Source organism: Parambassis ranga, chromosome 20 (genome assembly GCF_900634625.1).
Source record: "Parambassis ranga chromosome 20, fParRan2.1, whole genome shotgun sequence".
In the NCBI taxonomy this organism is placed as follows: Eukaryota; Metazoa; Chordata; class Actinopteri; family Ambassidae; genus Parambassis; species Parambassis ranga.
In genome coordinates, this window is record NC_041040.1 from 4,357,900 (window position 1) to 4,371,622 (window position 13,723).

Genomic DNA, 13,723 nt, shown 5'->3' on the forward strand with positions numbered 1-13,723 from the left:
AACCCCGCGAGACGTGCCGCGGCTGCCTGTGCAGCCTGTCTGATGGTTTCTTATCTTTAAACTCCCTCAACTCCACCATAAGCTGCACTTTGTGTCTGAAATGACGGCGCAGGTGGAGGTCTGAGAGCCCGCTGGTGGAGTTAGTGTCTAAAGCAACTTGAGCTGGTGTGTGTGGCTGCAGGTAGAAGCTGCAGCGAGCAACTAAAAGTCCTTTAAAGACTTCATGTTGTTGCTCAGAGCGGAAATCTAACGTGCTGATGAGTGAACCGTGCCGTGGGTGTAGCGTGGACATGTTGCTGCTACTTTTAAAGGCAGTTTGTGGTCGTGGGGCTGAGAGGTGAAGCTGAGCGGGATCATTTCCTGCTCCATCACAAGAAGAAGGATCCAGTAACGTCCGGCTGTGCGTAAAAGACAGAGATGCTTGGTGGCCACGTCCCCTTGGAGACTGGAGAGAAAACACGTGATGAGCTTTACTTATCAGGTTTAGAGGGAGAGAGACACCGAGAGAGAGAGGGGGAGAGAGAGGGGACGGAGCCCGGAGTCCCGAGTCCGGACAGGAATTAAAAAGAAAACACATCTCCGCCGCTGCTTTTTCCTCTCGACGACTCCTTTCCTCGAGTTTTTATTTTCCTCCGGGAGAGGAGAGCGACGGGGAGGGAGGAAGAGAAGCAGAGTAGGAGGAGGAGGAGGTGGAGGAGAGCGGGGAGGGGAGGGGAGGGAGGAGGAGAAGCCGGAGTAAAGTTTGTCCAAGTTTGCACATCCCTTCGGAAACGCCATTTTGATTCTTCTCCTCACCGGAGCAAGTTTGCAGCCTCTCTCTCTCTCTTCTTTTTTCTTCATCCCCCTTTTTTTCCATCCACCACCACCACCATCATCATCATCATCATCGCCCCCGACCACAACCACCATCATCATCCTCGCCACGATGTCTCGGCGCAAGCAGCCCAACCCCAACAAAGTGAAGCGTAAGTCTGCCTCAGCCTCTCCATCGCTGTGTGTGGAGCTTTCTGTGTGTGTGCGCTCTCTGACATGTCGGGCTCGGTTCTGGGGGAAGTTGGGACTTGTTGCGGCTGTTACGGGGAAGTTTGAGCGGAGATGTGGACACGGTGAGGGAGGGATCCTCGTTTTTTTTCTCTCCTCTCCGTGTTGCTTCCTAGTTTGATGCGCATCCAAGCGGTGGAATTCAGCCCGTGTCTCTTCCTCATTTAGCAAACTTCAGCTAATTATCACCGACTGTTGTGTTTTTTCCACTTTTTGTGCAACGTTATCACCCGCGTGCACGCCGCGGGCTGCCGTGCCGCGGGTTAGCACCGGGGGAGGGGGGGAGGGCGAGAGGAGGGGGGGGGGGGTTCAAAGTCTGCTCGCTGCCGGAGCCGAGCATCCATATCTCGGGTGCACTTTGGTCGGAGCCTCGCTGCTAGTGGCCATGTGTAAAGCTACCAGACACCAGGTGGCAAGCTAACGGCAGCTAGCCGCTCCGCTTCCTGTCCGCCCCTTCGAAGTAAAACCACCTGTTGATGCGGTGCGAGGAGTTAGCACGATAGCTAGCCTCGCGGACACGGAAGGTGTCTTTAAAGACAGTGGAGCTGGTCGAGGTTTTAATGAGTGGTTAAAGTCGGAGTTTGTGGGTTCAAACTCAGTGTTTGCTGTTGTGTGTGTGGTGTTCTGCTTTGTAGTGTTGTGCTACCGTGTTACTGATGTTTGTGCTCAGTACCTTTAATATTCATGGCAGCAGAGCATCAGAAAACTCACTTTTATATGAGTGCACATATTTATTTCAATGCTTAAACCCACATGAAGTAAGTTACAAGTCCGAGTCAGTCTTGAGTGAACTTTACAAGGTTAAACGTTTACTTTATGTTTTATTTTGGAGTCCTGTCGCCTGACTTCCGGTAGCATCCTTGCTAGCTGCCGCCGGCCTGACGCCGCTGCGGTGACCTTGCTCAGACATATTTAGTCAGAAAGTGACCCCTGTTCATCCACCGGGCGGCGCGGCGCGGCTCCGCGGCGGCCGGTGGCCCCGTGCCGTGCGGCGGGTGACACTTTTGTGGCTGTTTGGCGACTTTCCGTCTCCTTCGGGAGACTTTTCTCCTCCGCCGTCTGCGGTTCCGCGCTGCATGCAGCGGCAGCGGCAGCATCGACGTGACGCCTGTTGCATCCACCTCCTCCTCCTCCTCCTCCACCTCCTCCCCCCTCCTTCGCCTCTCTCTTTTCTCTCTTTCGACATCATCCACCGCTTTAACTTCCATTTTAAACCAGAACTCGGTGCTGGTTCTACTCGTGAACCGGCCTCCAGCCTCCGGCCGTCGACTTTGTGAACTTTTTAGCCGCTTGGTTAGCCGTTAGCCTCGGCTTCGGTCGTGTTGGTACACGGTGTGAGGATGCTGGTCGGGCTGTTAAATAACTACAGTAATGTGCTTTTACGGTGTCAGTTGGACCCGGTTATCGGTGGCCCGGGTCAATGATTGACGGTCGGAGTCGCTGCAGAGGGAGAGGAGAGGACTGATGAGTTCCTCCTCCTCCTCCTCCTCCTCCTCCTCAGGGCTGAACCGGCTGTAGATAATGGTTGCTAGGGATTCTCTCTCTCTCTCTCTCCCTCTCTCCGTGTCAGCTCGGTGTCTCTCCACCTCTCTCTCTCTCTCTCTCGCTGAAACTTTAAAACATACAAACACGCTTCACCTTCACACATGAGCAGTTCCGCCGCTGAGACAGAACAGCGTGTAAACAGCGCAGCAGGGATGACGTGTTTTTGTAGTCCAATCAGGAAGTGCACATCTCATGGGCCAATAGGATTCCTCCACTGTGTTTTGGTATTAAACCAATACAAGTATTGATCCTCTCAGGTGTAGTTCAGCAGGATGAAGCCTGAATATGATCACCAGAAGCTAACAGCTAATGCTACGCTATAAACCAGCTACAGCATGGTCACATGACTACACCATCAGCACCACCAGTAAACAGTCATCAGTGTGACTGTGTGGTCGAACACAGACCTCCTCAGCAGCACTATCAGATTAGATTATTTAGTGTTAATCTCCTGTATAATAAGCTGGGTGTGAAGAGGGGTTGTTATGGGTGTTTTATTTGTATGTTTTGTGCAGACTTTAGCAGTGTGTGTGTGTGTGTGTGTGTGCTGCTGTGTTCAGTGAAGGTTTTTATGAATTCATGTTGATTTGAACCACCTGCTGCTGCTGAGGTGATTGAACATGTGAGAGCAGAGCGGTGGCGACACTCTGAAGCCGCTCCGTGTGTGTCAGTCTTGAGTTTCCTGATGGTTTTACCTCCCGTGGCGTCGCAGCAGCGTTCAGCGCTCTGTGCGTCATCGGCTGCGTCGGTGAAACACACCGATGTTTAGTCACAGAGCAGAGACTTTACTTTACGGAGCATCTGCAGCTTTAAAGCAGCATCCTGCTCTGTGTTGGAAGTTTTCCTGTGATGATACCTCGTCTGTGCTGTTTGGTCCTCCTCCTCCTCCTCCTCCTCTCTCTGTCAGGAGGAGGAGAGATCCGGATGAGCAGTTAGCATTCCATTACGAAATTCAACACTGAGGCCGAGCTGGGCCCTCGGCGACAGGAGCTGATCTCTCTCTCCCTCTCTCTCTCTCTCTCTCTCTCTCTCTCCCTCTCTCCCCCATGGATGAGCTCTTCTTCTTGTTGAGGGGAAAACTTGAACTCCTCGGCAGCAGCGGCTGCGATGAGGGGAGGGAGGAGGCCTTCAGCACACAATGAAAAGAGTTATCAAGTTATCAATGATCATTAGTTATTGATCCAAACTGTAATCTGCATAAATCCAGACACACACTGATGTGAAAGTAATCGCAGGAAATCCTGTCGTGATGCAACAGGAAGTAGAAGCTTTGTCGAGCTCAGCTCATTGATGAACAGACGTTAATAATTTTAATGGCAGTGATGTGTCACAGGCGGCCATGACACCTCCTCCTGTTTCTCCTTCTGTGGTGGACATCTTAAGATGCTGCTTAAGGCCAGTGACACACACACCCACACACACACACACACACAAAGGGTGTGTTGTGTTGTTGTGACTGATGTCTTCCATTGTGGGTGCTCTTGCTGAGATCACACACACACACACGCACAGCCTGCAGTCACAGTCATGTAAAGGCATGATGCAGCATGAAGGGAGGGATGCTTCTGCAGGTGGAGGAGTGATTCCAACCGACTGTGACTCCACCGTATCTCCACGCCGCTGCCGCCTCGCTTTAAACAAATGTTGGAGACTTTATTTAATATGTTAAATTAAATTTACACATAACTAAGTTAATAACATCAAATAATAAAATATAGGTTATAACTAAAATTAATTAAATCCAGTATGATTATATAAATATTATTATTATTATTTTAAGGAAACGCTACAAACATTAAAACAGACTTTATTACCAGCTGATCAGCTGTACCTGAGCTTCAAACACTAGCTTATTAACAGTGTGTGTGCCATTGATGCCACTAATGTGTGTGATAATTACACAGCAGTCATGTGTGTGTGTGTGTGTGTGTAAACACTGTGAATGGGCGGGTTAATGGGGAGTTTCAGTGGGACGTCTATGTCCACAGGGACAGAAGTGAAGCAGCTAATTAAAAGCTGCCGTCCTCCCTCAGAGACTGATGCTGTCTCCACATTAACACACACACACACACACACACACACACACACACACACCCTCTCTATTGATTCCCACAGTCACATGATGAGCTGTAATTGTAACGCACTCAACAGGCGATGATCTTTAGCCGTTAAACGCTCCTTGATGCTGAGAGTGTATCAGTGAGATACAAGATGTCTGACAGCCAATCAGAGCGCTGCAGAGTTTCTCTCTCTGTGCCCGGCCTCTATTTATAGAGTCGCAGACCGGCCTTTTTTTAGATAAGATTAAGTTCCATCCCCCGACCGACCAACCGACAGGAGAAGGAGGAGGAGGGGTTAACATACACTTCAGAAAGGTGTGAGGAGGAGGAGGAGGTCTCCTCCTCATCTTCTGCACCTTCATGTCTTTACCAGACTGACTGTCAAAAGTTGAAAGCATCTGTTGTTGAGTTGTTAGGCAGGTTTGTGTGGTACTTTGTGTTATTGTTGTTAGCTCTAACTTTGGTCCTCAGTTTAAAACTGCCTGCTCAGGAACAAAGATGGTGGCCTGTCTCAGGGTGGAGGAGGTTGTTTCTGGTTGGTGTGGGGGAGGGCTGTGATGGCGTGGATGGAGACACAGAGATGTGGTGCAAGGAGGAAGATGGAGGGAGGGGGTGGGGGTGGGGGATGGGTCGGAGTTAAACACCTCCGCCTGGACCAAATGGCCCATCACCCCCCTTCCTCCTCCTCCTCCTACTCCTCCACCAGGTCTGATGTGCCGTCTGACTCGTGTACAGACTTGAACAGGTTGTTGTGTGGTGGGTTGGTGGTGGTCTTGTTCTTGTGGTTGTAGGTCTTTGTCCTCTCTGTAGAACCTCTGAGCCTCTGAGGGGTCTTTAAATTCATTGATTAATCATGTGTCACATGACACATGATTAATCAATGAATGATTTCAGCTCCTCATATGACCAGATCTGAAATGTTTTTATGTAGACTCCAATCATTTTAAATGAAGCGGTGGAACTTCCATATAAGTATTCAGGCGGTGATCAGCTGTTACTAACAAACTGATCGATTACCCTGCGAGGTCTGAGGGGCGACACAGACATGAAGAGTGTCATTTGAGAAGTGGGATGAATAGAGCTAAAGCAGGACACACACACACACACAGAGTTTAGTGTGTCATTTGATGGGTCTCCTCCCATGAAAATGTGTTTCTGTGGGCCTGGTATCACACACACACACACACACAGACCTCTGTCTGTATATAGCAGTGAGCATGCTATAGTTAGCTCCAGTGCTTCTGTTTGCTCAGCTCGCTGCTGCTTCACATGGAGGAATCAGATTTGAATCTTTAGGACTCTGTCATCTTGTGTCTGCTCACACTCGGCCTGTGACGGTGGTCTTTGAGAGGTTAAACTGTGAAACGCTGTGTTTCTTAATGGACAGTGGGTCAGGAGGAGGAGCAGGCTGGGTCTGCAGAGCTAGAGGCAGAGACGTGGAGGAGTTGCTGAGCTCAGTGATGCTCTAACTGTTTTAAACCATTAAAAATATTGTTTTTTTGTTAACTGTGCTGTAGAATAAACAGGACCAGTTCAAGCCTCAGAGCGCTGTGTCCTGTTGCCAGCCGGCCTTGGCCTGATGTGGTTGTCACAGTCACAGATAAGCCTGCTGGAGTTTACCGCCTCTAAACCTGGACCTGCTGCCGGTTCTTTCTAGAGGATGCTGACATTGGTCCGGTCCTGAGCTCCTGCTCCGCTCTCCTCACACGCCTCGCCGTGTTGTTGTGCTTTCTGCTGGTTTTTGGGGCGCTGTTGAAACGTTCCTGGAAGCTGTGAGGATGAACAACATGTCTGACAGTTATGTAACGCTGTCTGATAATAAAGGCTTCACATGGACCAACCGCTCACAGAGAGAGAGCTATTGTTTCTCCACTTCCTCCATCTCCTCCTCTGCTCTCCTGACGAGAGGCTGCTTCACTTCCTGTTAACCCCTCCTCCTCCTCCTCCTCCTCCTCCTGCTGCTGCTACTGTTCTTCTTCTCCTCTTCCTCTCTCTCTCTTGTGGTGAGTTTAGAGTAAAAACAGAAAGGTTATTTAAAACAGGGAAGTTTGGACGCAGATGCTGGTTAGTAAAAAGACACTTAAACGTCTTGAGCAGCTTCAGCACGTTTTGGTTTACATTCTACCAAAGTTGGTGAATTAGCGGTTAGCTTCTGTTAGCAGTGGGTGAACTTTATTGGTACCTGTGCTAAGCTAAGCTAACTCTGTAGGTTAAAGTTGTGGAGCTGCTCCTCTAAACACGTTCAACAGCAGGTTAGTGTTTAACATATAAAATCATAAAATCCTAGATAAGCTTCTGTGAGCATCCTCCTCCTCCTCCTCCTCTTCCTCCTCCTCAAACCTTTCATCTCCTCAGCTCCTCCCCCTCCTCCCCTCCTCTGTTGGTTGTGACATTCTTTCACAGTCGAGGCGCTCGGACTTTGGACTCGCAGTAAATACGGCTTTATTTGCTGCGAACAGGGTGAAGGTGGCTGTGTGTGTGTCTGTGTGTGTGTGTGTGTGTGTGTGTGATGGCTCACACACACACACACACACACCATGCAGTGGTAGTTAGTTCCACAAGCTGCTTATCAGCAAGACAGTCTCACCACACCCAGACACACACACACACACAGAGGTGCTGGCATCCCATACAACAGGTCTGTCCTACATACGAGTGAGAAGCATTTCACTCCTCCACCCCTCCTCCACCCATCCATCCCTCCATCAGCCCAAACACACCTTCAGCCTGATGTTTGAGGAATTTGAGCTACAACAAAACACCAGGCCTGCTGCTCACTGAGGCCTGGATGGTTAGAAGCAGATGGTGTTAAATGGAGTCTGCTGTTGGAGGAAGGTGGAGTCTTCCTGTGTTTATGAAGGGTCTGCTGATGCTGCTGTCACAGGAGGAAACAGTGTCTGCTGTGTTGATGCCTTGCAGTCCAAACGTTGACGGGGCTTGGTGTAAGATATGGAGACGGTGGTGGTGATGTCAGCAGGACGCTTACTGCCGGGGAGGAAAGAGTTAACTGATGGAGCCTGCCAGCACAGCCTCTCTCTCTCTCTCTCTCTCTCTCTCCCCCTCTGTCTTTGTCTGAAGCTCACTCGCCCTCCGCCTCCCCGCTCACCTTACTTGCTGACTAAACAGTTTTGTCAGCTGGCTGCTGAGGATTGGACGGGGAGGGCGGGAAGGAGAGCGAGCGAGCGGGCGAGCGAGCATGCAAATAAGAGTGGCGGGTAAATCAACAGAAGTCCAAGAGTTTTAACCGCAATCACTGCTAATCGGTCAGGGGTGTGTGTGTGTGTGGATTCATTCCTTGCTTCCTCTCATTGCTTCCTTACACCTTATTTCATCTCCTTTCTATCCTTCCTTGTGTCCTCTCTTCTCATTGTCTTCTTTCCTTGTTTTGTGTCCTTGCCCCCCCCCCTTTACCTGAACTCTCCTTACTTCCTTTCCTTCCTTGTTTTCTTGTCTTGTACCTTTCTTGTCGTTTCTCCCCTCGTTTCCTTTCCTTTCCTCCTTTCTTTGTGCTCTTGTTTCCTTTCACTGTACCATTCTGTGTGTGTGTGTGTGTGTGTGTGTGTGAATGGAGCCAACAGAGCAGACCTGTATAATCCCTGTTAATCTGACTGTTAGCTGTAATCTGACACACACACAGGCCCCTCCCTCCTCTGAACAGGTACCATTGTTTGTTCTGTCAACAGTGGACACACCTCGTTGCCGTGGTAACTGTGCAGCCAACATGGCCCCTGACTGTCCTTTTTTGTCTTTGACCCACAAACACACACATGACAACATGTGATGGGAGGGGGAGGGGGAGGGGGGACAAGTGATGTCTTTCTTCTTCATCTGACCTCCTCTTCTTCAGTGTTCCTGATGACACACTCAGACACACACAGTCTAAAGAACAGAATTCTTTAGATAACATGGTCACTCACACACACACACACTGGTCCGTTACACCATCGGAGGATTCCAGGGATTACACACACACACACACACACACACACATATGGATGCATCATGCAATAATTACACGTTGTGTGAGCCCTGCCCTTACACACTCACACACTGCAGCATCATGTTGTCATGATGACACACACATCACACACACTCTGTTCTGTCATCAGAATGGAGATGCGGTTTTGACTCCACCCTCAAATATTATCTCACACACACAGACACACGTACACACTTTTTCTGTCCAGACTTTATCAATAACTTCCTCTTCTCCCTCCTCATCCTCCTCCTCCTTCTCCTCCTCCTCTTCTTCCTCCTCTTCTTCCTCCTCCTCTTCTTCCTCCTCCTCTTCTTCCTCCTCCTCCTCCTCCTCCTCCTTTGTCAGTGCAGTTCAGTGGGTGAGGGTTCAGAGAGTCTGTCTTCCATTTACAGACAAAATGTCCACAAACACTGGATAAGATGTCCTCAGACTCTTCCTGACATACTTTGCTGATCAGTGTTGATAAATGATTCTTCTGCTGATCAGAACAATAGTAAACTGTCAATCACCTTATTGAGTAACTAACTTATTATTGCTGTGGTCAAAATAGTTTATTTTAAAATGGAGCTGTAGTTTGGATGGTGTGTGCTGTTGAATGGGGGATGTGAGTGTGTGTCTTTTGGGGGAAGGGGTTGGGGGTTGTCTCATGTATAGGTAGGTGTGTGTCTGTGTGTGTTTGTGGTGGGTGTGGTCTCAGGTGTGTATTGAGGGGGTTTGCAGTAGAAGGTGTGCCCACCAGACTCCATTCAGCTGCTAGCTGAACATAACAATAATCCCTCCCATGGGAAAGTGCTGCAGTGGTGGGACACACACACACCTACACACACCTACACACACCCCTCTAACCTTTGTGTATTTAAATGTGTGTGTGAGTTGCCCTGGAGGCAGACACACAAAGAGGCTCTGAGTCTTTTCAGTCAAGTGAAACCTGGTCCTCCTTAGCACCACGCCCTGCACACACACACACACACACACACACACACTTTTTTCTTCCTCCCTCTGGCCTCATCTCCATGTTTGCCTCCTTGTTTCCTCTCCTCCTCCTCCTCCTCCTCCTCCTCCTCCTCCATCTCCTCTCTTTCCTTTCAAAGTAAAAGCCTTGCCCTCCCTGATTCTGAGCTCTTTGCTCACAGACTAACATCCTCATCACCTCTTGCGCCCCTTTACAGACCCTGCTCCCTCCTCCCTCCTCTCCCATCCTCCTGCTCCTCACCCCTGCTTCCTGCTTCCTGTCCAGACAGGAAGTGACGGATGAAGCAGTGTTGTTTCAGCATCTCTGTGGTGTTGATAAGCAGCAGCGGGCTGCTGGATGGAGGATAAAAGAGATCAGTGGTACTTTAAGGGTTCATCTAAGCCCCCCCCCCCCCCAGTAACATATTAACTGCTTTATCTTGACAAGCCCTTTGCACTCACTGTGTAACATGCTATAAAACACTTGCTGAGTGAGCTCAGTGAGCATGCTCTGTCGGTATGAGATCGGAACCCTCAGCCTGAGGGTTCCGATGAGGAGCAGTGAGAGGAGCAGTGAGAAGGAGGTGCAGAGAGGAGTAATGAGGAGAGGAGGGATGGTGAGGGTTAGGATGAGGGAGAGTCAAATGAGAGATGAAGAAAAAAGGGCGAGCAGACGTCAGCTGAACTGCATCATCTTATTACAACTGACCGTGTGTGTGTGTGTGTGTGTGCGTGCGCGTGTGAATGTGTGTCAGTGTGTGTGTGTGTGAGAGTTTCTCACTTGAAGGCTGTATTCTTCTGACACAAAGGCGGCCATTATGACGAGGGAGGGAGGCTCTCTTTCTGCCTCTGACTTCACATTGTTTCAACTTCATACAGAACAGGGAGTTTCATTTGACTTCATGTGCAGTGCATGCTGGGAAGTGTAGGCAAAGTTAAGTTATTGTAACTCGTCTCCACTCACTGAGTGCAGATGAAGAAACACTTTAACATTTTATAGCAACGTAATTAAGAATGTGTAGTTTTATAGTGATTGAGTCAGTGTGACACCTCAGCCGCACAGAGTGTGTGTCTGTGTGTGTCTGTGTGTGTGTCTGTGTGTGTCTGTGTGTGCTGCCTGGAGGCCTCACGGCGTGCTGGGACACGCCTCGGCCTGTTTGAGCTCTGGATGTATTGAACACACTCATCCAGTATTTCAGGTGATGAAAGAGACTTTACTTTGAGGAGGAGGAGGAGGAGGAGGATGTTGTAAACATGGAGGTCTTCAGACTTTCTGATGGTCCTTGAAGGCATCATCCTTATTTTCTGACTGCAGGATAACTGCAGAGGACACACTCTGTTATGGATGTGGCCAGCTGTGTGTGTGTGTCTGACACACATCAGTTTCTGTCAGCCTCCAAGTATGCGCACTGTGTGTGTGTGTGTGTGTTACTTACGCACAAACACTCCCAGTTGTGTTAGCAGGCAGTGTGTGAGCCAGCTGCTGTAGGAGTGTGTGTGAGAGCTGTGCAGACCATGAATGTGTCGCTTGTTGAGGACAGAGACAACTGGAGGAGGAAGAGGAGGAGGAGGAGGGGGTATTTGACTCCCTGTAGGGATGATGGAGAGCAGGAAGAGGCTGGTGGAAGTATGATCAAGCATTAGTTTGAAATATTGGAGATAAAACTTTCAGACTCTTTAAGGAGAAGATGATGAAGAGGTGTGTGAACAGCTGTATGAAGTTCAGTCAGACTCTGAGAGGAAGAGGTTAACGTCTCGTCTTTATCTCTGCTGAAGAGCAGGTCGATCTGAGGCAGGAGCATCTGCTCACTGCTGCGACACAAGTGTTTGGCAGAAACTGTGGAGAGCTGGTCGTCCAGGTTAGCATCTGCTGACTTACCAGAGGAAAGTGACTACACACACACACACACGCAGCTCAGTCAGGTTAGCATCTGTTAGCGTGGTGTGAATGAATAGAGGTCTCACAGAGGAGAGAGCAGAGGTCGTTGCCTGTCTCTGACACCTGTTTGTGTGTGTGTCTGTGTGTGTGTGTGTGTGTGTGTGAGACAGCTGCTCAGCACGTTGACAAGGACTCCCATAGACCCCCCTCCCTCCCCCACCCCCACCACTCTGTCTGTAATTACAGAAGAAAGCTGGAAAGAGACGGAGGCCGAGCAGGATGAGTGTTTCTGTGCTCAGACAGGAGCTGTGGGTGGACACTGATCACACCAGTAACCACAGAGTTAAACCTCCTCATATCACATAGTTAACTCTCCGTGTGTTCTCATGAAGTCCTGCTCCTCTGTGGACATCATGGCTACAAGTACAGACACGCACAGAGGACCTGCACATGGTATCAGACAGAGACTCTTGAGTGTTGGTCATGTGACTGCTGCTCATGTGACTCCATCATGGCTTCCTGCTGATTGCTGAGGAGGACAGGATCTTACTGAATCATGTTGGAGTGAGGGAGATTTTAACTCTGACATGTAGAGTAAAGACGTTTAAGCTGAGATTTGAACCATAGGTCACACATGATGCATTCAAGGACTGCTGGAGAGCTCAGAGTCCATGCTTCTTTGTGTTGGGGTTCTGGAGACCAGGGGGTTAATCAGTATCTTTTATATGAGCGTGGCTCCACAAGACAAGACGTCTGTGTTGTGCCGTCCATCATGATGCTGACACAGATTTACATCTATTTCCCAATCAGATGAGCCTGTGTTAAACTCGCTCACACACTCCCCACGCACTAACACTCCTCACACTCCTCGTCAGAGGTCAGCTGACCTGAGTTTGTGCAGCCGTCTTCATTTTCTCATTGTTCCCATGTTGGTTTGAGGAATCGGCCCGTGCTCGCACACAGGAAGTAATACTGCTGCGTCATCAAGTCTCAAGCAGCATGTGTTACTGTGGTGGGATTTACACACAGGTGTCCACACACACACACACACACACACAGTGGAGCATGCTGACGGTCCCATCAGGCGTGTCAGGGCCTCTCTTTCACTCAACACATGATGAGACTTGAGCACAAAGTTCATCAGCATGCATTGACTCGTGTGTGTGTTTCTCTGCTGATAAGGATGCTCACACTCTGGGGTGAGCGAGCTGTAAAACAACAGAGTGAAGAGAGGGTGGAGGTGTTGATGTCTTGGAGGCAAGAGTCGGGCAGCTTGCCAGGCAGCAGCAGCCAATCCTCTGTCAGGTTACATGGAGGGTGGTGGGCGAGCGGCCAATCAGGACAGACTTTAGTGCAGTGAGCGCGCGGGATCGGCAGTGGCTCGTCTGGTCTGACTGGATTCTCTCTGTGAAGACTTCTTCTGTTTTCCTTCTTCTTTTCACACTTCCCTTTTTTGTCTGGTAGCCTTGAACGCCTCTCCACGCCCACTGGACCCCCCCCCCCCCCCTCAGCTCCATCTATACTGCATCAGTGTACTACACACTTCCTGTAAAAAAGCATGTAGAGCTGGGTCACCTCATGATGTCAGTCAACCAAAAGTCCAGATTTTAAAAAAGCAGAATCACCACTAAAGCACAGAGAACCAGCAGAGGCTGTACATGTTAAACTGTTTTTACAGCCTGTTTATCACTGATCAGCCAATCACTGACTGAGTGTTGGTCATGTGACTGCTGCTCACATGTGACTCCATCATGGCTTCCTGCTGGCTGCTGAGGAGGACAGGACTGAGTCTCTATTTACTTTAAACATGTTAAATGATTCAGACTCTTAGAATAATCACGATGTGTTCAAGGACCACTGGGAATTTAAAAGGATTTTCTAGTTGTATTATCACATTAACGCATGTTATCCGTCCATTAAACAACAAACAGGAAGTGCTGAGTTGTTTTCTCCTCTGCTCAGGTGTTCCTCCCTCCTCTCCTCCTCTCCTCCTCTCCTCCTCTCCTCCCTTGTCTCCCTCTGCACTTGTCCATGCCTGTCAACCAGAAGCAGAGCGGCATTCTTCAGCGCACACATTCCTTGTGCTGCTCCGCCAGTTATTTTTACCATCAGCGTGTGTTACAGGCCGTTTGGAGGCAGCGCTTCATCCACACACTCCTCTCAGGTTTTGCGTTGTCATTCTAACTGTGGACTCCCAGTTAGCCCAGATACACTGGAACACACACACACAGTGTGTATGATGATTTTAAATGGACCTTCGGAACAGAA

General features: G+C 49.5%; 1 protein-coding gene across 5 annotated transcripts in view; it reads left to right on the forward strand.

Moving 5' to 3' along the window:
• Positions 1-117: 117 nt before the first annotated feature.
• The window catches only part of rreb1a (ras responsive element binding protein 1a), a 36,653-nt gene continuing 23,047 nt past the window's right edge, over positions 118-13,723 (forward strand). For all 5 annotated transcript variants that reach the window (XM_028432460.1, XM_028432461.1, XM_028432457.1 and 2 more), the window contains exon 1: positions 118-965. Coding sequence is in view for 3 of the 5 variants with exons in the window: in XM_028432457.1 (XP_028288258.1) it covers positions 926-965 (40 nt within the window). In the remaining 2 variants the exon portion in view is untranslated. The remainder of the gene's footprint in view (positions 966-13,723) is intronic.